The sequence below is a fragment of the Aythya fuligula genome, chromosome 7 (genome assembly GCF_009819795.1).
Source record: "Aythya fuligula isolate bAytFul2 chromosome 7, bAytFul2.pri, whole genome shotgun sequence".
Lineage (NCBI taxonomy): Eukaryota > Metazoa > Chordata > Aves > Anseriformes > Anatidae > Aythya > Aythya fuligula.
This window is the reverse complement of record NC_045565.1, coordinates 13542929-13569660: the sequence shown is the minus strand read 5'-3', so window position 1 is coordinate 13569660 and position 26732 is coordinate 13542929. Positions and strand designations below refer to the sequence as shown.

Below are 26732 nucleotides of genomic sequence, written 5' to 3'. Positions count from 1 at the left end.
TTTATTTACTTAAACAAGCTGCAAACAAACAAAACTGCAGGCTGTAGTGTAAAACTAGAAACCTCTACATAATGAAATGTTAGGAACAGAGATTGAGAAGCAGTTCTACTCAAATAATATTTAAAAACAATTAAAATACAGTACTCAAAAAACATGGCACAGAGACAGAAGAGACAGGTAGAAAACCTGTGTTAGGAACACAGAGTCAGAAGTGAAAAAAAAAAAAAAAAAAAGGAACTGATACAATGGAGTTTGGTACAACAGGTAAATAAGTATTGCAACCAAAACTAAATGATCACTTTTTACAGTGAAAACATTAACAATTCAGTACCTTCCTAAAGGCTTTTAATCAAAACCCTAAACCTGCGGCTGGTCTTAAATAAAAAAAAAAAAAAAATCCATGTGAATGCTACACACTGGAATACAAAGATAAGAATTACCCTGCAAAATTGCACCAACATAAGCTTTCCATATTTACAGTATCTAAAAGAGACAGGGCACAGCATGCTAGGCCTAGCTTAGGACTGGTCTCCACCAGTATTTAAACCAGGCCCAACAACCAAAAACCATTATTTCTCAACACATGTTAAGCTTGGATTGTTCAGATATATTACGACGTTTAAATATTAGATTCATGCATAAAACAAGAAACAGTATCTTTGACAGACAAGTGTTGACATAATACAAACAGTGGTCTGCCCCGCAGAGGAGTGTACTTCCTTCTGAGCTTACTCCCAAGACGTACCGATAAAATCCCACATTATTATCTGGTTGTCAAGTAAATGTGCTTAGAAATAGTAAAAATCGCAAGTAAGAGTCACGTTGCGCATAAACCATTCACTCAGAATTTCACTCTGTTGTGGAGAGTTACCTCATTACATGAAAGGACACAGAGTTTAAAAAAAAAAATAGGACATTCAAGTAAACAGCAACATCCAAATACTTAGAAAAGGTTTTGTAAACTGGTCATTCTACAGGGTTTTGCAGCATTGCTAAATCCATTATTTACGGAGAAGTACACACAGGTTGCACACCACATGACAACCTGTCACATGTACGCGTACAATGAGACAAGCTCGGTGAAGTGATGAACCCCTTCCCACGTGCCTCGTGTTTTGTTTTTTGTTTTTGTGTTCAGTGTTACTGTTCCCCTTCATGAAACAGAAATCACTTATATCTTTATAAAGACAGAAATGGACAGAGTCCATTGGATAGAAAGTTAGTTGGTTATTTACACCTGCAAAGCAGTTTCACAGCAAAATAAATCTACAGTGGGCCAGCTGGGATCCACAGGACTTTGTTTTGTTCTTGATCAACAGTTGTCATAATCTGAGTGCAAATGCTTGAAAGGGCTCCTCCCTGGACAATGCCTAGAGAAAAAGATAGCCCCCCAAAGAAAAAAAAAAATTAGGCTGAAAAACAGTTATGATTAAGTACGAAGACCAGTCTTAAGCATTTTTCTGCTGAGTGTTTATCAACATATCAGAATTAATTTGCCCAATTCAATATCTGCCAGATGCATGACCATTGAGACAGGGAGAAGAATAAACAGAGCAAGGAGGTCAAACATTCAGTACACAGTCTCTTCTGCTAGCTGTTAAAACAGCTCTGGAAAGCAGTAGAACTGATGGCTATAATCAACTAAGACAATTGTTTTTTTAGAGCCCTCCCATGTGCTATTTTCAGACACATCAGGTGGCGAAGTTTAAGTCTAAAGATGGTCAGAAACTACTATAATAAACCTCTGTTCAGCATGTGGTGCTAAGAGTTTTGTATTTATGTGATAATATACATAGAGACTATAGCTGTAGCAACTAGGCACTATTTACAAATATTAAAATCAAATTATGAAGCAGCTCACAAAGTTGAAGTAAAACAAAACAGCCACGGTTGCTACCCCAACTCTTATCGACAACTACATTCAAGGAATAGAAGGCCAACTGGAAGCAAATCTCTGAAAATGAATTAAAAGTTAAACAAAGAACACCTTATATTCTACCCTTGATAAAGATAACAGTCACAAGAAGTAAAATACTAACACTGACAACAAGGGAGAATATAGGAGCTTTAAGACATAAAAGGTAAGGAACTTCAGGACTTAAATGTGTCAGCAAAGCCTCTGGCCACAGCTAACGCTAATGCTGGAAGACTATGCCAAACCTTATAAAACTTAAGGCGTAATTCCCATTTCTGAAAATACAGATTTTATTCTTATGTAAAGAAGTAATTGATTCTGCAGTTTATACTATAATTAAGGATGTCACATGATTTTGGCTACAGAACGTGCAACCAGTAAGGTCTACGAAAGGTGACAAAGCAGTTAGGCAGTGACTCAGGTAACAAATTGTGCTTAAAATTTGGTGCAGGCAACAAAGGCACTTTAATGAGTCAAAAAATGTACTTGATGAAGTAGTTGCGGAACTCAGGTTGTAAAGTATACCATACAACTAACTTCATGAGGAAGCTACTGTATCCAACATGCTAGTCTAATGCACCAAATCACAATTGCAGTAAGCTTACATGTCAGTGCAGTTTCAACAGGAAACCTGACTAACAGCATCTGGAAAAGCTGATGACAGCTTGAGTTCATTACACTTGACACTAACAGAGAGAGGCCCTTCCCGCAGGCAACTAAGAAGGTACAGGTAGCACCTTGTTCAAGGGAGTCCACTTCCACTATCAGGGTGCAAATGGAATGTAACAAATGATTTAACAAGGAGCAGATGATAACGTATAGTTCTACAATATGGCCATGCGCAAATTAAGTTCTGTGAACATTTACTCAGTATAATTTAAATGAACAATTGCCTTGCTATTACATACCAGGGAACCAGCTTGGTTGAGGATGTGCAACTTCTCTCAGGATACACGGATGGATAGCTTTGCGCTAAATGCATCCACTCCCCTGCACTCGGCAGGTATGTCTCACAAACAATTCAGTAAGAAACCCATTGTTTTGGGGGTGAGGAGTTGGGTTCTGGGTGTGTTTCAAAACACTTCTGTAAGGAACCCATTGTTTTGGGGGTGAGGGGTTGGGTTCTGGCTGGTTTGGGCTTTTTTTTTTTTTTATAGGCTCTGTTGCCATTCAAGTCAAGATGGATAAAATTTCATCCTTACTCTTTTGAATGTAATGTAGAACCACATGGAAATTTACTCTGAAATAAGACAAGGCAGCCTTCAAATACAGCAACATTTCTCTGCTGAGCAGCTTATTAACTTTAATCCAAGGTTCAGGTAACACACTTTAAGATGTTAAAAAGGTCTGTAAACTTGAACTATTCCCGATTACAATGCGCTTGAGACATCGTGGACAAAATTTGTCCTTTTTTGAAAGATTTGAAGTACACCTCAAATAATTAGAACACCAGTTACAGGTGGGTTTTTTGTTCGTCTTTACCCAATTATGAAACAATATTCCTTACATGGTATAAAACTGATAACACCGTGTCATCTGTCATTCTCAAATTATCTTCACTGTATTTCTAATACTCCTGGGCTTGTAATAAAACATTCTCAGAATCTCCTTCGGTTTTAAGATTTGTAACATGCTAAAAACAAAGCACAAAAAAGCAAGGGATAGTACTTATATCTTCAGATTTCCTTTCCCTGTAAAATGAAACACCAGAGCATGAGGTTGCCCAATAAGGAAGGAGAAGGAATAAAAGAACTCTATGAAGGAACATATTTCTTTGGAATTACAGTGTAAATGGAAGAAATTGCCACAGTATTCCTAGTGATACACTGATTAAATACTAACCTGTAAAGTACTTGCTATATTCCTGTTCTATTTTTTGAGCTGTCTCAAACTGTTCTTTGGAATGTTTTTGTGTAACTTTGTCCCTCAGGAAGATTGGGTCTTTTTGTTCTCTGCAAAAACAAAAAGAAGGAAAAAAAGAAAAACCTTGCATAACAGTAATTTTATTTTAAATGGACTCAATATAATTACCTCTAGATACCTGAATGTGAGAAGCTAATTAATTTGCAGGCATAATGCTGTGCACAGAGTGCCATCTACTGTGGTTCAGCAGTAGTTCATCAGGTTCACTAAAGTCATCAGGATCATTTGTGTGCTAACAATTTTGGTTAGTTATCAGAGCAAGACAGTCTTGCATATAAGCATAGTTTCTTAGAGCAGTGAGAAAAAGAAGCAATATTTTATTTTATAAATACAAAAGTCACTACGGAAATTTTAGTGATCACTGCTATGTAGGATTTTTATGTTACACAGCGTGTGGATGGGGAGTACACAAATGTACTGTGTACAAAAATATATACTGAATGTCAATAGAATCTGTGGCAAACCAAAAAGGTTCTTCAAGAGAAACCTTTGGTGCCCAGAGGAGACAGAGGCAAAAGCCACTGCATCTTACTTTATAACTATTAGAAATCCTTGCTTTCTGTCTCTATCAATAACTTACCAAATAGAATAGCTTTAATGGTCATTACTATTATTTTCAAATGGGCTCAAGACATGACAACTCCATTTATCATTCCATGTACGAACATACAATCCATGCTGAAACAGACCTTTATGTCTTTCTTAAATTTGAAAGTGGTGATACTCATCTTCTTTATTAAAAAGAATCAAATTTATCTAAAGATCAAGAATCTAAGTCTTTTGCTATTTTCATTTTTGAAGTTAAAGTAAAACAAAACTGTTTCTTAATACTTATATAGGGAGATTATGTCACTTCTTGCACCTCTGTCAGAAGGTGCAAAGGCTTAATAAAACATCAAGGGATATTTTATTTAATAAAATATCACGTGGTTTGTAATTCCTGCATCCTGTTTCTGGACAGGAATTCAAGTAGGAAATTCACAATTACTTAAAGAGTACTACCTGTCAAGACCACAGTATACACACTCCATGACAAAAGGTGACTTCTCTGGCTGGAGAATAGAGGAGCGAAAGCCCAAGGCAAGAACCAATTGGCTGCAGCGTAGGAGAGGAAACTGGCAAAGCATCATCATACTTGGCCCCACTGAGATGAAGCTCTAGGTCACAGTTACCACTTAATCCTCAATGTCATTATGGATCATGCCCATATCTATCTTATGGCTTAATAGAGTTAAGCAAGAAGAATTTGAATGACTCCTTGAGTACATTCAGTTTGGAAAACATTATTTAATTTCTGTGAATGATTCATTTAATTGCCATGCAACCTAAAAGAAATTAAGGCCATCTACTTCACAGGTGATTTTTATGGTGGTTAATTTCTGCATTTGAAAGAGATTCAACATGACTGGGATGAAAAAAATAACACCAGCACCAAAACTCATTTTAATCGAAAATAAACGTCCCTGAACTATACCCCTTACAGACTTACTTGATCTGTTTAGCATTTTTGTAGCGAATAAAAATTACAATAGGGTAGATATGAACACTGTGGAGCCGTTCGATGGCATGAGGAGCGATGTCAAGCAGACAATGACAATCCTAAGATCAAATGTAAATGCAAAACACTCATTCAGTTAAAGAGCACAAGCACACATGCAACCCCCCTTTTTCTCCCCCACTTACATCATAACAACTCAATATAATCTCACTACGTGTTTAGCATTTTAGGGCTACTGATAAATTTGTACCCAAATAACTTGCAAGTAAAAAAATAAAAAAATAAAAAAAGACAGAAAATGAAAAATTGCAAGAAATTCCATTCACAGTACCAAAAGCATGCACTGATAGAAATAAGAGTATTTTAAAAACTAATGAAATGAAAACTGAGATTGAAATATATGCAATATGGTGTTGCTTTTTTTTTTCAATTTAAATGCACATATTCATTTTATCTTTGAGAAATCAAAAGTAAACAAAAGTGTTTAAGTAATTAGATTTTTTTATGGTTTGACAGAAAACTACAAGCAATGAACAGATTTTAATTTTATGTCTGTTAATTAACCTGTCTTAGGATCATTATGTTTACATTATGGATGACATTAAATGAAACAGTTAAAAAATCCTAGTTTTCAGGGAGGTGAAACCTATGGATTCTAAGAAGAATAATTTCAAACTGTACTTAGCAATAGTGCAAAATATCCCACTTCTACAAAGGTGAGATTACTGAAAATGATTTTTAAACTGTTACAGGTAACCACTTTGTGACCTTAGGAACAAGCCTCTCAATGGCTCAATGACGACAACATTTTAATAAATTTTAGCCCTCCCCCGCCAATAGTATGATTGCATATTACAAATTTTACCAAGAACTGCAGGATTAAGTGGCTCACCTTTTCTGTTATCTCCTTTATTGAAGCTACAGTTGTCACATCAAAATGTCCGCTCCTCCGTTTATAATCTATAAACAGACAATCCTTCACGCCCCGTTCAATGGCTTGTTGGGAAGCTTTCATAACCTCTGTTACACAGAAGCACAAGAGAGCCATTGTTCATTCCTATTCCTTAGGCATAGAACAAAACTAGCAGAACAGCCTGTAAATTAAGGTTTTGCTTTTTCCATGTTTGTGCTACCGTTTAGTTCACATACAGATGTTATTAGCTAAGGGAGAAAAAATTATTTATATGCACATACTTACCAAGAGGACATCTGCAAAATTTTCCAGGGGATTCTTTGACCAACATATCTTTCACAGCATCAAGTAATGGTCCTAGAATAAGCACAGGCCTAGGAGAGGTACAGTCCACTTTCTGTACACGCTGATACGCCAGACTTGTAGAATCTACACACACAGAAGACTTGTTTATAGAAGTAGACATTATTGTCTTGGCATTCCTCAGATAATGAGATAACAGTAATTGTGAAAACAGCTACCTTGCAGCAGATAAGGGCCTTGAGAAGTACAAAAATGATCACTAGCCATTATAGCATTTCACAGCTTAAAATAGCTATTTTCATCAACGAACCTCCTGCTTCCGCCCTTCACACATACTACAGCCCCACCCCAATTTTTAAAAGCAATCATTCCTGTTATTTCCTAACAGTGTGAACAAGACACAATAATCAGTTGGTTTGCTGGTTTCTTCCACGAAGTGTAATCAGCATGACTTCTGTACAGCACTAAACAAATCAAACTGAATATTTTTGAGTGTACTCAGGATTTATGTCTAGATTAAGTCACCTGGATAAAAATTAAATAGTTGAAGGAATGATCAAAACCCCACATCAAAAAGCCATCCCCCTCTGCAAATGAAACATTAATGTCAGTAGACTTAGGAATGAACTAGGAAAAACAAAACCTCTAGTCTACATTTGAGATAATCTGTCTTGCCATTTAATACATTATTTTTTGTTCTTGTTGATACTAAAAGTAATGTACACTCATCATTTAAAGGCACATGAAAAGGAAACCTATTTTATTTGTAAAGGGTCTTGCTGCAGCAATTTAAAAACAAAAGAGAAAGGCTAGCCACTCCCAAGTATTACAAAGGTACTTGCCATCCAAGAACGGAATTGAGTCTGTACTAATTGTATCAAGAGCCAGTAAATCCTTTCCATCTTTGGAACCACTTCGCTTGTGTTTATGCTTTCTTCTGAAGAATGACCTTCGTGCTGCTGCTGACAATGTCTTAGACGAGCTGTTGTCATCTTTGGCCTCCGACATACTATGTCTCCTATAGAATTCCTGATCCATCCTACAATGAAACAGAGTAAGTGGTTGGTATTCCAACACACACACACATATATACATGTACATGTATATTACTATTTTTTTTTTTTGACAAACCATACTACTGCTGTATCTGGAACAACTTCATGACAGAAAATTAATCAAAACCAAACATTTACAATAATCAAATAAACAACATTTCAAATCTCACTCCACCACCATTTTTTCAGGTTCTTATATTATAAATAGCAACAAAGCATGTAGGGTGACCACTCTAACAGCCAGGGCAAAATTTTCCAAAGCTCCAGTAAAGCCAGCCTTCGCATACAACTGAAGATACCATTCTTCATATGAAGCTGCATGTTATACACATCCTTAAAAATCATCTCTTATCAGCCCAAAACAACATGTAGTTTTATTTTAGATAAGCACAAATATTTTGGCCACATAACACGTGAAATGTAGTTAATTTTACTAATCATCTTCTAGTAATAAGCTAATGTGTATGCATCTGTATGTATATAGTGCTCATTCTACATAATACCATTTATCCCATGATCAGGTTGAGTTTTGAGTTAAAACATGGAGAGAAGACTATCAGAAAAATATAAAGGAAAGCAGAGGAACATTGAAATGAACAAGTGTTTTATCACTTGTAATAAATATAATAACTCGTGATTTCGGTAAGTATTTAAAAACTTGAGTTCTTCCATGCTCCTGAACTTTTCTACCCATGTTATGCAGTTGAGGTGAATACACAATCTTATATTAAAATTTATATCCACAGATAACTAAAACCATTGGTACTTTGCAAGAATGAGTGCAGTAGTGAGTTAAAGGATCCTTTTGCTGTGGTTAATATCACTTATAGTTATTGAATTACCTGTCACACCATAAGGCTTTGTATCCATTCCATTTCTAATTTACTTCTCAGTAGCATTAAAGATGACTTGGTAGAGCAATATATTTAAAGTTATTAAAATATGTCACCCAGAAAACGACATCTGAGAATTAACATCTCCCGGAAATGATAGAAGCAAACACATTTTACATCACATCTCATTAGTCAGACACTTTTGAAGACCAAAGTAACTAACTTGTATGGCTGTCACTCACATATATTTACTGGGAATCTGTCCTCTTTCCAGTTTTTGAGCATTCTCATCTAGCTGCCAGGCCATCCAGCAACCAAAGTTTCCTTGTGGTAGAGTATCATCAACATACAAAATGTCATCCTTCTTAAAACTTAAATCCTGTTCCACTTCTGCAAGACGGTCATAAAGTGCTCTGGAAAGAAAGACATAAATAATCTCTTCAACTGGTCTCCACCAACTCAAGGGCAGAACAGATGCATTTTGAGAAAAACTATAATAGATTGGGGTCACATTTTACATTTCGAGAGTACAGAAGTTTACAGTGAAACATGCATCTTTTAACCAGTGTTACAGGTTGCATACTTGCTGTCAGAAACTAGCTGGGATAAATCAATAACTTGGAATTTATAAAACGTAGTACAACATTTGTACTCTTTCTCTCATATAACGGTCAGCATGCTACCCTAAGCTGCCTTATATTTTCATTACCAGCCACGCTCAAATACCTAATATAGAATCCATCTCCAGGAAGCTCTTTTATCTTATTAAATTCTTCTATTCTGTATTGAGTCTTTATTTTGATGTTTTCTCCAGGCTTCAACATTTCGAGATAAGCTTCCTCAGCTGTTTTATTGCGCATATCAATGGACCCATACTGCAAAACACAAAACCCTAAGTGTGATACAGATCTCAACGTGCAATAGAATCAGGTGAGCTTGAAAAATATGTAAAATTAGTCTTTTTCCTACTGACAGACTCAATATACAAGTGAATCTTACCACTTAACTATACTACAGTTTGCACTTCAAGATGTCTAACAGGAAATTGAGGGGTTGGGGTGAAAAGCAAAATACCAACTGAATGCAGCAGACATGCTCCATGAGAGAGAGTTTATGCTTCTTTAAATAATTTTCAAAGCATAAGCTGAAAATTGTAAAATTCACAGTGGAAAGAAGTTAATATTTTTAGGGGAAACAGGTAGTCTGAGGGAAAGTCCAACACAACTACAAAGCCAAGTCTGCATCTGGATACTAGAAGCACAATGGGAGAATCTCAATGCTCAGAAAGTATAGCTCAGCTCTATCTGAAAAGCTCATAAACAAATGCACATTTATCACCTTAACAGACCAGCCTAGAAGAGAAATATTCCCATGTCAAATTGAGAAAGCATAGTCAAAGACATGACATGTTTTCCCCTGAAGCCTCATTATAATTTCATTGGGGTAAACTCAACATTCTTCTAGGTTTCACAGTGTCATCCCTATTCCTATCTTTGTCATACATACAGCATTTGGATTCAAGGTTTTCCATTTAGATGAGAGAACAGCTCTTCATAATTCCATTAGACATATATTAGTCCTTCAAGCCTGTGCAACTTAGATTCTCAGTGGTAACTCTCCAGGTGTGTATTATCCAGCTCTTCACAGGCTGCCGTCAGAACAAAGATTACACACCATTCTCACCAAGTTTTTCTGGCAGGCTCACAGAACATCTCCCATTGCAAGACAGCAAGATTCTTTGTACAACTCCCTCTTTATACCATCCTAGACATTTTGTCAGTATGCTGCAGTTTTCCTAACTTACCTCAAGTATCATGTCACCCAAGACTAGTCCATCAGGCCCTTTTGCTGGGCTATCATCATCTACATCTGACACAAATATTCCATAGAGGTTTCCACCACATATCTGGATCCCAAGATCCACCTGGGATTTTTTAACAACAACAGTTCTAGGTTCAGGGGTCCGTTTATTTGTGTCCACAGGGCCCCTTGCAAAAGGAAGAAAACACAAATGTAATTCACTTTAAAAACTTGTATTAAGAGTATACAATGAACTATATTCCTGAACAATACATGTTTGCAAAATTATTATTCAAAACAGGTCACCTACAGATACAATCATGAGAAAAACTTCACATCACTTACTGATCTTCTCAAATAAATCTTAGTTGAGAAAAAACTTAGACTTTACTTCACTCCTTGCAGAACCCATCTTTCAAATCCAAACTGAAATCCTGTACTTTTATCCTGGGTCGACTTAATTTGTCTGCTTACTCATTTGAACCAGCCACATCTACTCTGACCTTTTTGCTTTCTGTTATAAAGACAAAAAATTTTACCTTAAGGAACTCCGGGGACTTGTAGTTGGTGTGGTTTGCTTGGATGGGGGTGTCATTGTTCCTTCATCTTGTTCACTCACAGTATCAATTATAGAATGATTGTCAGGTGTTGCAGCTCCACTGCCTTGAGGGGTGGAATGATTACTCACAGGTTCTAGGCGAGAACTAATAGAAAAAAATAATATATATATAAGGCTAGTGGTTAGAACTTCACCAGTGATGAGTATTTTCCATGTAGACACACAGTTTTTAATTTGACCGCAAAAACAAGTGTAAAGCAAGAAAAAATATCCCCAAACAACATGCCAAATAACGTACGCTCCCCACAAATTTGACAAAGATAAAGGTCAATCTTGATATGTGATCATGCATGAAAATGGTTTATATAATTAAGTCATATGCCTTGTCCAATTTGTTTCAGGAAACTCCTCAGCTATAGAAAGAATACAAAATTGGTTTGAAGTACTGGAATCTCTTAATACTAGTATGAGGTAATCGTCGGTTTTGGTTTAATGAATCTAAGGATTATGTCTTAGGTAAGAATAAGTATAGGTGTATAAAACTTTTTTCTTGTGATAAGCATGTACTCACACATTACTTTTCTATGCAATCACACTACTTATCAACACATTTGCATACAAATTACTCATACAGAAGTTATCTATTATCTATACAACTGCATGGATTAGAGTAGTTCTTTAAAAGCCTTGCCATCCTTACCTTGATCGTGAATGATTGCCAAGCTGATACATATGTGGGTTATACTGAGCCAGAATAGTAATGGTGTCACACTGCTGTCCAATAATTAGTCGAGCCTGTTGCTCTGTAGCATTTCTCAAATTTATTCCATTAAACTATGAAAAAAAAACACAGAAAACAGGATGCAAAGTTTTAAAATGGGAACTAGCAAAACCATTCTTTCAGTCTCCTAATTAGTCTAATAATTAAATGCTGATCTTCCCTCTCCCCACACCCCCCCCCAACTGGAGTAACCAGAAGCATGGAAGAGCTGCCATGCAATGATTCCTAGGGTTTAAACTCTCTGGAAGGAATCACTAATTTTATTATTTGGTAATGTAACCATGAGTTGAAAATCCTTTTACTATTGAAAGACATAAGTATTCTGAACTGTGTTATGATTTGCTATCATTGATTAAATGAAAGTTGGTTCAGATGACTGATGTGAAAAAATTCAGGACTGAATGGTAAATTCAGATCCATAATCCTGTTCAGGTCCATTTTATGTCACCTGCACACTGTCTAACATACCTATGCTTTAACATACATTTACAAAGTGATTCCGTACTTTATATAATGTTCCTCTACATACTCTTTGGCCATATGCCAAAATGTGACTGTAGCTAATAGCATACCTCAGTATTTCTTAAACCAGCTGTCTCAGGTATAGGTACAGCACAACAGCAGCACAAAACTCAGTAAAAGCTGAGTACTTATGAGGAAGACTCATAAGTTGAGTGAAGTTTGACTTTAGGACTATTTTGTTTTAAGCAACTTAGCTAGTTAACTTTAATTTGAAAAATATCTGTATAAGATGCAAAGCAGTCCTATCATCAAAAGACATTATTTTATGATAAAGCCTGATGAAAGCCACTAACAGTCACAATTACTGGACTACGACAATACAGAAAGAATAACCTCTGCTATTTCTCACAGCAGACAAATTTTCACAATATAGTCTTTTAACAAGGGCAGTTATTGCTGGACTCATATGAACTGAAGTAATCATTAAACCAAAGGAATAGTAAGCAAACAATTACCTCTAGTAACTGATCACCATATTCAAGGCCAGCTTGATGTGCAATGCTCCCACCTGTTACTTTAGAGACAAATATTCCACCATTTTCTCCGCTCACAATGGAAATCCCTAGTGGCTCAGAACCCTTCTGCACTTTTACATGACGTGGCTCTTCCATGTAGGGCCTTTTAGAGGAGATAGTTAAAACTGATTTGGAAAAAATTGCACTTGAACCATAACAATGAGATTTACATGCAATATTTTATGCCTGTCTGAATTGCAATAATAAAATAAGTTTAATTGGTTACTTAAAAAGAATATTGTCAACTGTTTTAAATGCATTCCTTTAACACCATGCAATGTACGGTGGCAGAACTAAACATATACCAGGTACACAACTGGTCTAAAGCATTATGGTAAATATGAATTACAAATATTATGGTGGAGAAATTGGTAGGAAAAGAAACTTCCAGATCCATATTATATAAAAGTAATTTAACTACTATATATAATATGTAATTTACAAGCGATATTCCAGAAGGATATGTTACTTATAAATGCTGAAAGTCTTTACTGACCGTAAAAATAAACATCAAAAATGATGAGGTAGTAAACCAAGGAACAACAATGCACAATATCAGATTTTGTATTTGTATGCAGGGAAACATAAATTAGTAATGAAAATTAAGCAGTTGCAAACTCAAGCCATTAAGACAGCAGTTTGCATGGTAGTATTAAAATTACCATGCAAATTCTCCTCAGGGCAATTATCCAAACGTAAAATAGCACAAAGTGCGCAATACTGCTTGAGAAGGACAACCTTATATCAGGCCAACCTCAAACTCCTTAGTGATGAGAACCTAGGCCTAGGAGCCACAGGGATTCTCAGAAAAGACCTATTACGGAACAGATATCTGAAAGACGTAGAAGATTTGAGAAGAGAAGAACACTTAGAAAAAGACATACAGTAATACAACACCAGTAAGTATAACAAGAGAACAGATCATATGAAATAAAACCCTGATGCATTCCCCTGTCCGCCCCCCATAGTTGGGAAGTATCCACCCATGGAAACATGGCTAGTCCCTTCCACAGTATGTATAAACAAACGGAAGTGTCCTAAAAAGTGCTGGTTCATATTACCATGATCTTAATGGTGTCTATATACCAAAAGGTACCACCAAGTGCTAACAGCTAAACTAGTTCAGAATGAAACAGATGAGGTACCAGACGTACCTGAGGGTGTCTAGAGCACATTACTGGAGACAGAAGGTCTTGGCAGCCTGTCTAGTACACAACTTTAATAGCATTATACTACTTCTGGCATGCATTAATTGGAATGTCTTCTTTCTGAACACTTCATTATATCAATTAGAGATTCTCTGAATTGTGCAGACTGTTTATTTAAATCCTGCTGCGTTAACTGCACTTCACTCACTGCTATTAATGTGACAGATGAAAGGTATCTTTGGGAAGACCAGGATTTGGGGGATGCATGGGGGGTGAGAGGAGGGAAGAGGACATTACTTCATAAATTATGCTTGTTGTTACAGGCTTTGAAGGTAAGCATTTGGTAGCCTTCTGCAGCAGGGCATAATATTTTGTCACCTTATTAATATAGAAAATATACAAACTATCTGATAAGTATGCAACTCTGGGACCTGAACCTTATAGCATCAACATCACTGCTAGCAGTAATGCCCTTGGAGCTTGTCTGTCAATGTAATGAAGATAAAGCAGTTGAGTAATATATGTAAATTACAATGTCATATGAAACCTCTTAATATCACAAGATGATTACATGTTAATGGGCCCAAACAAAAGTTATGAAGGTCTATCACCTCACTGGAAACTAAAATTACACCTTTCTGCTCTATTGTATTTTTCTGCTTCCATCTACCACAATCATTTTCAGTTTTGTTGTTTGTTTTGCATTGGAATGATTAAGAATCAAGCCCATACAAACTGCACAGGATCATATCTTAGAACTCTAGTAAATTCAAAATGAAAGATAACTAGTAATGCATATAGTAGGGATACAATAATAAAATAAAACAGCATTAAAAAGGTATCTTACTTGATTAGCAGCGTAATTAAAATCAAGTGAAATGCACTCTTTTACAATATTCAGACTGTCTGCTACAATCACTAAATGCTGTTTAGAAAAAAAAAAAAGTAATGAATCTGATTCTTTTCATTTTCATTTAAATTGGTTCTCCCATAACACAATAGATTGTTTTTTTCATCTGTGTTATATATTCTATGGAAATGCCAAGCAAATCGCTTATATTTTATGGGGAGGAGAAGGGATAGAAAGAGTAAATAACCATTTAACATGGCATCATCGCACATTTACTTAAAATATTTCATTTAGCCAAGTAGCTATTTTAGGAACTATTTTTGTGTTTTGTCTTTTTTGTTTGTTTCGCTTATTCTAAACAAAATCATATCCTTTTTAGACTGTGAAAGTCATTCATACTACTGTTTACATGCAAGTACAGCAAGAGTTGATGGGCTGGCACCTGACTGTACTTCAATATTCTGATCACCATTAATAGAAGTTAATTTTTAGACATTAGAATGTCCTGACCATTACAAAAGTTGTAGGGATGTCAAAAATCTAGCTTTGCTGCCAAACACTAAACATAATTAGTCAGGTGAAGAAAATACTGACTTTGAATTTGCAATTGACAATTACAGAAACATTTATATGAGAAAACGAACATAGTACAGAAGTCACACTGAAGTAAAAAAGAATGAAAACCCACAAAGACCTCTTTACATTCCGTTTCAAAGTAACAGTGCACACAATCTATAGTGTCACTACAATAACTTATTTAAAGATTCTTTAAACGAGACAAAAAAGTTTCATATAACATTTTATGAAGAACTTTTTATTACTACCAGCAAACTTAGAATACAAAATATCCTTATTACTTTGTTCACATTCTTATGGTCAGTCATTTTACAAAAGCCACGCAATACAAAGGGGTCCTGAAGTACACATAAATGTAATATACTCCAACACACCATAGTTCCCGGTATGCCATACACTGCCTGAGTGGCATTTAGCTGCCTCAGTGTAAATAAAAGCCTGATTCAGATTTGTGTCTTGTTGTTCAATGCTTTGAGTTCATGCAAAATGTTTCATATATTCAGTCTAGCCAGATCACAATAAAATGAAATAAAATGCCTAAGACTGATACCATAAACAATGCATCTTGAACATACTCATCATGAGATAATAAGTCATTACAACACAAAGCTCATGATCTTAAGAAAACTATCATATGAGGTTCAAATTGTGCAAACAGCCATGCATATACTTAACGCTATTGCTAGTAGTGGTCCAGGTAAAACCAAAGCAATCATAGTCACAGTAGTAAAATAGAGTCTGTACATATAGATATATTCCTGCACAGTTACTTTATTCTTTTTATTCATCTGGCTGAATTGAATCAAGGCACAGTGGTTAGAACGCATATTCTGTTATACTAAGTCAGCTGATATTAAGCTATCAAATATTACTAGGTATTTTGTTTAGTTTTCCAGGGTACAGATGAAACCTATCATTAATAAGCATCTGAGGTAGCTCAGCTAAAGGAGTATTTTAGACTATTTGTGTTCGGTATGGCCATTAATTTACCATAAAGAAGTAAAATCTTTATGAAATTCATTACTTTTCTGAACTCAAAGACTTAGGTTTCGAAAAAAAACCACAAAGATCTTTTATATACTTCATTAAAAAAGTAAAAACATTAAGTAACAGGACCTGAGATGCTTTTCTCTATCTTTATTTGTCATTTAAACTAACTATTCATATTCCTTCTGGTCCAATAAATGTACAAGATTTCTTCAGACACATTCCTATTAAAAGCAAATAATGTGGGGACCTTACCTATCTTTTCTACGTTCTCCAACAGATACTGGGCTAATAGAAATTCTAGGTAAAGTAGAAAGGGAGTTCTGGGATTGGCTGCTGGCAAAGGAAGATGTTTCCAAGTTAAGAGGTGACTGTGGAGGAGTTATCAAGCTGGGACTGCTACATTCAGAGTGTGACAAGGAGCCTATAAAAGAAAACAACAAAACAACAACAATCAAAGTCAGGCTTCAGTGTCCTGCATTTGTCATGCTTCAGAAGATCTACAGAGACATAGGGAAAGACACCATACACACCAGACACAAATAAGGACCACACTGTTAACTATCTAATGAGCTTAGGAAGCCAGCTTCCTAACTTCGGTAACTACCATTAGACAGTGTAAACTCTCTTTCCTTAATATATGAAGTATGTCTTTTATATGTGTGCATAGAAATATTTCCATTCTCACCATAAAGAACTGAGTACAGACACAGGCATGTTCGAAAACACTTCACAGTGCAGTTAAGGAAAGAGTTAAGGAAAAATAATGGAAAACAGGAAAGTTAAAATTAAGATTTAATATGTTGGTTTAGTTTCAAATAAAATCTTTATTTACTGCCTTTTCCTTTGTGTATGACAAGCATTATGAAACACCTGAAAACACCAACAAAACCCCAGCATGAGTTTTACACAAAGACAGGAAAGTATTGCAATTTTTAACAAGCCTGACTTGTTTTTTTTTGTTTGTTTGTTTTTGTTTTTTTTTGTTTGTTTGTTTGTTTTGTTTGTTTTTTAATTTTCACTTGTTGTACCCTCCTTGAGACATTTACTAAACAAGTTCCCTAATAAGAACATTCAGTCATCTGCTTCTTCTGACAGAAAATAAATCTCAAGTTACTAATTACAAACAAAAGCCATTTGCAATAATTATATTTACTTGGTTAGAGAAAACAACTGCATACAATCAATTAAGGCTATAAAATATTTGAGCAATAATGGCAGCAAACAGCTGCTATTTACTGTAATCAAATTTTGAATTCTAAAGCTCTTGAGCACTCCAACTGGTATTTTTAATGTATGATATATTAAAAATTGCTCAAGAGAGAATATTTATAGTGAACTACTAAATTTTTTTCATTGGATTTCAAAATATGATTTATCATCTGTAATACAATAGCATACAAAATAATATAAAGAATTGAAAAAAAAATATATACTACTGCAGGTCATTTCACTGTCAAAACTTTAAAGGACATCATTCCTGAGGAAAATTACAACCATAAAACACGCAGCTATGCTTACTCTTACTTTTTGGTGCACATTTTCTTGCTGTGTTCTAGAATCAACTAACAGAAGAATCACCTTTCATTTTAAAGGTTCTTTCTTTACCTTTTTTTTGTTGTAAAATACAAGTTTTGTAATATTCATAAAATTGTCAAGATTTTCATGCAACGTGATAGAGCAACTGCAAAGGCTTTGGATTAGCAATACTTAAAATATTACAATAAAATTACTTATGAAATAATTCACCTCTGTCAGAGCCCACGATGGACTTGGTATCTTGGTGTTAAAGGGATCTTAATTCGTTCTGTTCTGTATTGCAAGTTTACTGAAGACCTATTTTTACAAGAGAAAAATTAAAACTCTACAATTGAAACGCAATGACATTGAATAAAAAATACATTAATTTTTCAGGGAACACTAAAGGTGCTCTAAATTTCTGTAGAAACACTGATATATCGTATACAACATACTTTTTGTTAATTGTCTCAGTTACATAGCAAGTACAACAACGTAATGCAGCCTGTACTGTGTGTGTATATACATGGTATATACTATATATATCAACATATACACACCTTCCATTCTGATTGAAAAAATATTCAAACATTTTTAATAGAAATGCAACTTAACCTGAAGTCTAAGCAAGAAACTAATACCTGAGACTACTAAGAACCTATGAGACTTTCCAAAAGGTATTTAAAGTATTCTGATTATATTCTGCTTAGATGAACACACAACTTCTTGACACTGTTTCCATACTATTGTGCCATTTTTTCTGTAGCTCCATTGTGGCTACAAAGCTTTCAGGCTCTATTCAAATGCAGTCGCAGTCACAGGTGGAACACAAGAACACATACGTGTACAAAAAAAAAAGTATTACATAATTTAAAATGAAAAAAATTCCACAATATTAAATGTTACTGCTATAAAGCATATGTTTTCTTTGGTATTATTAGGACAGGCATAAACAATCTTAAACATCAATCAAGTAAACATAATTGTAACTTATCTTCCAACAATACAATTTACATTGGGCCATTTGTCATAATTTCTTTGTTCTGCAGGCTCTCTCCTTCTTTCTTTACCTCTCCACCTCACTGAACCTCAAAAATACTTTCACTAGGCCTCCCACACCTTCACGAGAATACTTTCAAATAATAAGAGGCATCTAAAGAGCAAGTTTGCATCTTTAAAATAATAATTTAAAATAATATTTTAAAGCCTATAAAGAGTGAATTAAACAAGGCTACTTCCAGGAAACACCTTTAATCATAAAACTGGAAATATGATGCAGACAAACAGGAAAACTTTTAGGCTTTGCTAGCTATAACAATCCCATTAAGCATGTCCTTAAGGAATTTTCCATTCATTACTACTTTCCAAAAGGCAGGAGTCTCACATGAAATAAATCAGAAAAGCAAGTTACCAAGTCTTGCACTGGATGGCAAGGAATTTGAGCCATGAGATGCTCTTGTACGTGAATTTTCAGAGTAATCATTGGAGTGTTTATGACTTAGGTCCAAACTCAAGCGACCTTGATGCTGAGCACTACATCAAAAGCAAAGAATAGGGCAACAGTCAGAACCACGCAAAGCATCTCATCAAATAGTAAATGGCCAAACAATTTTCATTATCCTTATCCTGAGTAAAATAAATGTTCCCCTCCTTCCCACCTCCTAATGGCTTCACTACTTTATGAATTAAGACAAGTGAGAGAAAAGAGCCTAAACTGCTTTAAAAAAGGAAAAAACAAATGAAAAGCTTACTTTGTTTTGTTAAAGAAAAAAATATGAACTAGTTCATTAAAAAAAGTAACTTCTTAGCCAATATTAGCCCATGGAACAGGACAGAAGCCCAAACCATCAGTTGCTGAAAGCAAGATGAAAGCAACTGGCACATCATCTCTATGTAATAATGTTATTGAGAAGTCTGGGTCAACATAACAGACAATAGCAGTCTTTCACTCTGCACTGTATAAACCAACTACCAGGAACAATTTCATCCTAATGTAAATAAGTACTGAAGGTGATATCAAGCTCAAAATACCTGGGATGCAGATGTTGATGGCATATTTGGCTGGCAACTGATGGGCAATTGTTGGTGTGAACTCTATGGCTCCATGCAGTATAGATGGGATTTCTCATGACCGCAGTTACTGCAGGGCATGGAGCTAAGCTTCTTGGTACAGTACCTGTTTAAGACAATAAAAAGACATTCTTACTAAAATTAATAGCATATAAATTACAGATTATAAATATATTTATAATACATAATTATATAAATATTTAATTTCTGCATATACATGTACATGTATCTCTAAGTTCACTACCATGCAGAAGAATACTCAGTATCATTCAACACCTTTTAAGTAGTACATACATACTTAAAATCTGGATTATAATTTCATAATGACTCAATAATAAAGTGCCTTGGATTACAAAACAAATAAAATTTTGGACATCCTTCTCAAACGTACTGCTAACTACAAGATTTCGTCTATTTTCAAATATTAAGCTTCTTTATACAACAACAACAAGCCTGTTTTTCTCTCCATACAGTCAAGATTTTATTCAGTACTTGAACTACATGCAGCTAAAATGATCTTGTTTCTGTTCAGACTCCTACTTTTGACATGTCCTATGGCTTTAGCTTGTAGTATTGCATTATTTTATTATTCAGAAGACTTATTACTCAAGCTGCTCATTCAAGTACACTCATCCTTCAGTATTCTAAATCTATTTGATCAATACCTCTTAAGTGAGTGGAGGCATAGCATACAGCAGCAAAAAACTTATTCTCGTTTCAAGACAGAATCATACCATATAATGTAGGTTTGACTTGACTGGGTTATTGTGCAATCAAGAGTACCATGACAAGATGACTATTTTAGGAAGAAAAAACTTATAACAGTTTTCTGCTTTCTCTCAATGAGAAGGAAGTGACAGAATAGAAAAGAACAACAGAAACCAAATAGCAAAAGATTCTTTCAGATGAGATACTCTTTAGTATGTCTTCACATTCTGAGACAGTCCGAAGCTGTCCATTCTTCTACACATACTAGTCATTACCTTCTCCATGGTCTCCAATAAGAAGTGCTCTAGAACCTGTAGCAGCTTTGGACTTGGCAAAAAACTGAGAGTATGTTCATAAATATCACTATTGTCTTGTTTGAATGTCAAGTGTCATATGAAACTACTGAAGCACTGAAAACTGAACCATCCATCTGGCCACGAGTTTACCAGGTCTAATCAAATGCATCTTGACCAGCTCAAAGCAACCAGCATACAATAGCCTCATTACCTCCTGAGGCACTCTGCTTAAGTCCATGCACACTGTCAACCGGCTAACAATTCTACCTTCAATACTAACAACTGATGAGAACAGAGACAATATGTTAAATGTTTTCAGTTTTACCTGATTATACTGATTTCCATGTGAGCTACTTCTGATTCCCCACTTCAACAGTATCTCAAACACGCTGACTAATCTTTTATTAAGACAGAATAAGATATAACCAATTTGGGCATTCTATTTGAGATATTCCAAGCATTTTACTTCCAATAGGCAGAGTTTGATACATAATACTTCCTGAACATTAGTTTCTTTTTTGCTTAAAATATTTCAGAAGTTGAGTGTCCATCACTCAGGATGCCTCCACTTACTGTTCACTTTCAAAAACCTTGAACATCTCATTTGTCTCCCTAACGTACAGGCTATACCTCATTCACCACTAACACATTCAGAACTCCTTTGCACAGAAATAGATGAAACAAATCCTTCAGCCAGAAGCTGTTCAGTTTCCTTCATGGTTAAATACATTTTACTTCTTTACAGTCCAGAAAACTAACACACCATGCTGAGATTACAACAGACCCCAAAAATATATTTTGGGATTCATGTTTGCTCCTCAGTTATCCTGACTGATAGGGACAGATTCCTTGGGGCATTCTTAGAAAGTAATCTGAGTTCTTACCTAATCCCAGGGTAGATATTTAGAATATAGTAGTTTAACTAAGCGTATTTCTGGAATAAAATAATTCAGAAGGGGGAAATTTTACAGTTATTATTCAGGATATCAGAAACACAGACAGGTCACATTAGATATATCCGTGACTTAAACATAAAGAACCACACTGACACTTTATATCTTGCCATCCACATCAGTGTCACGCACCTGATGACATACTTCCAGTGTATAAGGTGGAAGACACAAAGCCATCACTGTGCCTAGCAGAACGTTTTGGTGAATATGGTGCCCATTCCTGTAGCTCTGGAGACAGATGCTCCTCACTGGCTGGAGTATACTTCTGCACCTACATAAACACAGGATGTGATTACAGGCAGTTGGAGATTTAGAAGAAAATATCCATACTCTAAAGGCAGTAAACAACTTCAGACTTCCTAATACATATTCCAGAATGTGCTAGCCATCACTTAAAGGTGTAACAAGAACTGACTTTTTATCTTCTACTGATATTATTAACCTCAACTCTTCTTCTTCCACACTGCTGTTATTTATTATTTTGTCCTCTTTTTAGGTCAGTATTTGCAACTTATCTGATATATTTTCCTTCAGAACAGTACACCTTAGTTACATTTTTTATTACTGTTTTCACAAGACACTTCAACTGTAGATCTCATTCTGTTCCTTTAGACATTATTGCAAGTGTTGCCAAAGGACACCTGGCTATCCTGCCAGAAAGTTTTCCTCTAAGCCTGCATTGTCAGATATATGTGAACCAACCTCACCTTAACATAGCAATTCAGGTTGAGGAATCATGCCAATTTGTTCTCTATATAACAAATAGGCACTGGTGAGCTAGGAGACATGAAAATAGCTCAGATATTGACAATGATGCTACAAAGATACAAGTTCAGGGTTCAGCATGCAGAGTTTACGTAATTTAAACATAAAACACAAAAGCATTACATAAAAGGATGTACTAAGTGAAAAATAGTTACAATTTTTTTTTTAAAATCAAAGTGGTATTTTAATTATACAAAGTTACTGACAGTATGAAGACTATAAAATGAAAAGAATCCTTCTTAGAACCAACACTTGAATAATACCATGGGTGTGTTAGTAATCGTACCACCCAGGGATCAAAATCGTCCCACTCAGGGATCAAAATTTTCTTGAACTTACTATTTTACCAACCTACACAAACTTAGTAACATATACACATGCTATTATATGACATTTTAACTCATTCTGATGTTGATTACATACAAGGAAAAGTAACTCTGAAACTTGAGCCTTCAGGAAAAAAATACAGGTAATATTTTTTCTACCTGAAAGAATCCAAGATGAAGGATCTGAAACTATATTACTAATTACACCACTTTGTATAACACATATAGCTAAATAGACTAGCCTTCCTAGACCACACATACTTTTTTTCTCTACCTAACCTGGTAAGACATGACACTCAGTCTCCAGAATGAGATTTACTCAAACAAATAGTCCCATTTTGAATAATGTTGTTAAATCATATTTTCATAAATGGTCTATCTTTGCAATGTGACATGCCTAATGCTCTATCAATTTCAGACTACATTTACAGATACATAGACATATAGAAAGACTTAGAAAAAACACCACTGAATTGTATACCCTTTCCACTAATCAGTACAGTGTGCCAATGTAATTTTTGTAAAACTTCAGAATCCTTAATTTCAGCTTTCTAAGACTGCCTCTTTTCTATTTATTTATTTTATGTTGTCAAAAACATACCAGGAAGAGCCCTGATCCTCCCTCCATGAAGCAGCATTAAAAGTCAAGATGTGGCCACTAAGCAGAAACCTATCATTCTGTTAGGTGACTTTGTATTTTATGATACTGTGAAGTGACAAGTGAGTCAGAGGTAGCTTCTAAGGGGACTTGGACCTTGACAATGGGCTATGTTTCCCCTGTAAAGGTATGCAGCTGGCTACCCAAAACCACATTTCTGAAAATACCCATATTGAAACAAAAGGCAGAAGCCTTCATATGAAAATTCTACCTGAAGGGCAGGATTAGGAATGGGCACAGGGGTCATTTTATGTCTCAGAGCAGGGGCTGATTTTGGCCTTGGTCTTTTAATCTCTGGCTCTTCAACTCTTTGAAAGCCAATATCATCTTCACAGGATTTTCTTGAAGACAGATGAGTGCAGTCAATTCCCTCCTCACGATAATAGTGTCCAGCGTTCCTGCTGCGACCCTTGAGAGTAGCTGAATCCTGCTTAAGTGCCAAGGAAACCGGAGCTTGGGCAGTGGCTGGGCTGGTGGGTGGTGATCCAGTTGTTACTGTAGACTCAGATGCAGAGCTTGCCTGCTGTTTATGTTTAAATTTGATCGAGTCACTTCTCTTGGGAGGGGTTGGAGGAGTTGAAGCTACTTCAGCTTTTGATGGCTGAGGCGAATGTCCTGTCACCTGATTAGGAGAAAGGTACTCCAACTTAGGAGGAGTTGGTGGTCTTTTGAAAGTATCAGGATCAAAAATAGATTTCCTTTGTTTTGGCTTTTTATAAACAGAGAACTTCTCTGTTTCTGTTGCTGAGATATTAACCATGACTTTTGGCCAGGTACCACCACTATGCTTAACACCATGTCCTTTGTCAAATGTGGTCTCCATCATCATACAGTCAGTTCCTGTAGGTTCATAAGGCAGCCTCCTGTTGTCCAAATCAACAACTCCATAGCCTCGGTCCCCATATGCCTCTGGGCTGAAGGAGCTGAGACTGTGTTCTGAATTACTGTGGCAACTGTGCATTGTGCTCCTGTGAGAGTCTACTCGTAAGGTATTATTAGGGAAGGGTTTGTGATCACAAAATGAACGACTGCTCTGATCACTCTGGTCCTTCTTGCCATCCATGATGTCTGGATTGAAAATGTCAGTTTGTGTTGAGCTGTTGAGTTTCAGATTCCTTTTGTTTTGGGCTTGTATCTCTGATGCATGAACCCTACAATTTGATATTTTTTCAGAATCTTTCAGATTTTCAAATATATTTTGACCACTCCAAGATGAACTCTGAGGAAAAACCTAAAACAAAAAACCAGAACCATATTTTTACAGCTGATTTCTGTTTAGTATGTGTGGTGGTTTTACCGTGCTGGGCAGCTAAACCCCACAACCGCTCTCTCACTCCCCCTCCTTTAGATGAGGAGGGGGAGAAGTAAAGCAAAGAACAACTCACGGGTTGAGATAAGGATAATTTAATTAAAGGGAAATAATTATAATAATGAAATAAAGACTACCATGAACTAAACAATTTAACTAAGGGGAAATAAAAGGGAAAGGGGAAAAAAGGGAGGAAAACAAACAAACAAAATAAATGAAAGCTATATGGAAGTGCAGAGGAAAGAAATTACTCTCTACTTCCCACAAATGAGCGATGATTGACCACGTCCTTGAAGCAAGGCCTCAACGCACGCAGCCGGTGTTCGAGAGGAGGACCGACGTCTTCTCAACGAGAGCCCACCCCTCCCCTCTTCTTCCTGTTTCCACCTTTTATTGCTGAGTGTGACACCACATGGTATGGAATATCCCTTTGGTTGGTTTAGGTCAGCTGCCCTAGTGATGTTTCTCTCCTCACTTTTTGCCCACCCCCTAGGAGGGTTAGAGAAAGGCCCAATGCTGTGCCACTGCTGCTCAGCAGTAGACACAACACTGGTGTGATAACACTGCTGTTCCAGCTACAAGTACAGAGTACGGCACTGTATGGGCTGCTGCCGGGAAAGTTAACGTTCCAGCCAGACCCAGTACAGTATGAGGCATATTCTAGCCTCCTTGATTTACCTCAACCTGAATATATATGTACATATGTACAGATAATGTTGGGAAAATTTTAATAAAAAAAAAAATGCAGATTTAAAGCACAGATCATCATATAAAATTAAGACCCCCCAAAATTGAAATACTTCTAAAAACAACCCCCAAAAGGTCAACTCCACATCTAAGTGGAAGCATCAAACTGACAGCAAGTACCTCCATTCTAATTCTACCTTTGTTATGTTGTGCTTGCAGTCATCTTCCATTGCCCATTGCACTTCATACATTTTATCTTCACAGTTTCTTAAAAACTCAATCTCTCTGGAGCTGGAATTGTCGCTGACAGGCCCAAAATAATGGGATTCTAACCCCAACAAGCTAAGCAGAAGAATATTATTTTTTTTTATAACATTAACCCTGAAAAAGAAAGCCTACTACTTATCCCTGACGACAGAGTTCAATTTTCTGTGCAACTTCCTCCTAAGAGTAAACCCTTCTGTAGTCAGGAGAGAATTTATCTTTCATGCACAGAACTGGTGCAGCTCTGCAGCAGAAAGCAATAAAATAGCAGTAACTGTGCTAGAAGTCATTCCACGTGACCAGCAAACAAATGAGAAAGAAAAACAACAAATAAATTTTGTTTCCTACCAGATGCCACAACAGCCTTAGTTTGGAAATAACTATTAAGTGTACTATCAGCGAAATACATCCAGATGGTCCTATTTATAGCAGAGACTTTCCCATGGTGATATATTTATTTTTAATACACACTTCCCTTAACAACTAAGACAAGTCTGTCAAAGTTCAAGAAAACTCTGCAAATTAAGCTTTTCTTACTCACCTTCATCAGTGACAGGGTAAGAGAATCCCTGCAGTTTCGTAGCAAAGCTTCACATTCAGTAAGTGACTTATTATCTAGTGCAATGCCATTGATCTACATGCCAAAAAAAAAAAAAAGTCACAACAGAGATAGATAAAACCAAAATGGCAGGTGGGGAGCATCTTAAAGTACCATCTCTAACACAGGAAAAATACTAGTTCTACACGCATGTAAAACTTAAGTCTGATTGACCTTGTCCTGTTCTCCACTAAAAGCTAGGTCTTTTGAATAAATTTTACTATTCCTAGTAGAATCACAGAATTTTCTAGGTTGGAAGAGACCTCAAGGTCATCGAGTCCAACCTCTAACCTAACGCTAGCAGTCCCCACTAAACCATTTCCCTAAGCTCTACATCTAAACGTCTTTTGAAGACTTCCAGGGATGGTGACTCCACCACTTCCCTGGGCAGCCTGTTCCAGT

General features: G+C 35.9%; 1 protein-coding gene across 1 annotated transcript in view; it reads right to left on the bottom strand.

The window, feature by feature from the left end:
* Positions 1–283: 283 nt before the first annotated feature.
* Positions 284–26732, bottom strand: part of DLG5 (discs large MAGUK scaffold protein 5) — a 108059-nt gene continuing 81610 nt past the window's right edge. The window contains 20 exon segments of the mRNA XM_032190934.1: positions 284–1370; positions 3758–3867; positions 5328–5437; positions 6229–6356; positions 6535–6678; positions 7395–7591; positions 8683–8853; positions 9167–9315; positions 10245–10428; positions 10780–10944; positions 11500–11633; positions 12558–12720; positions 16434–16602; positions 17928–17953; positions 17955–18013; positions 19106–19229; positions 19728–19872; positions 21856–21994; positions 23684–24703; positions 26274–26366. Of these exon segments, the coding sequence (XP_032046825.1) occupies positions 1267–1370; positions 3758–3867; positions 5328–5437; positions 6229–6356; positions 6535–6678; positions 7395–7591; positions 8683–8853; positions 9167–9315; positions 10245–10428; positions 10780–10944; positions 11500–11633; positions 12558–12720; positions 16434–16602; positions 17928–17953; positions 17955–18013; positions 19106–19229; positions 19728–19872; positions 21856–21994; positions 23684–24703; positions 26274–26366 (3534 nt within the window). The 3' untranslated portion in view covers positions 284–1266.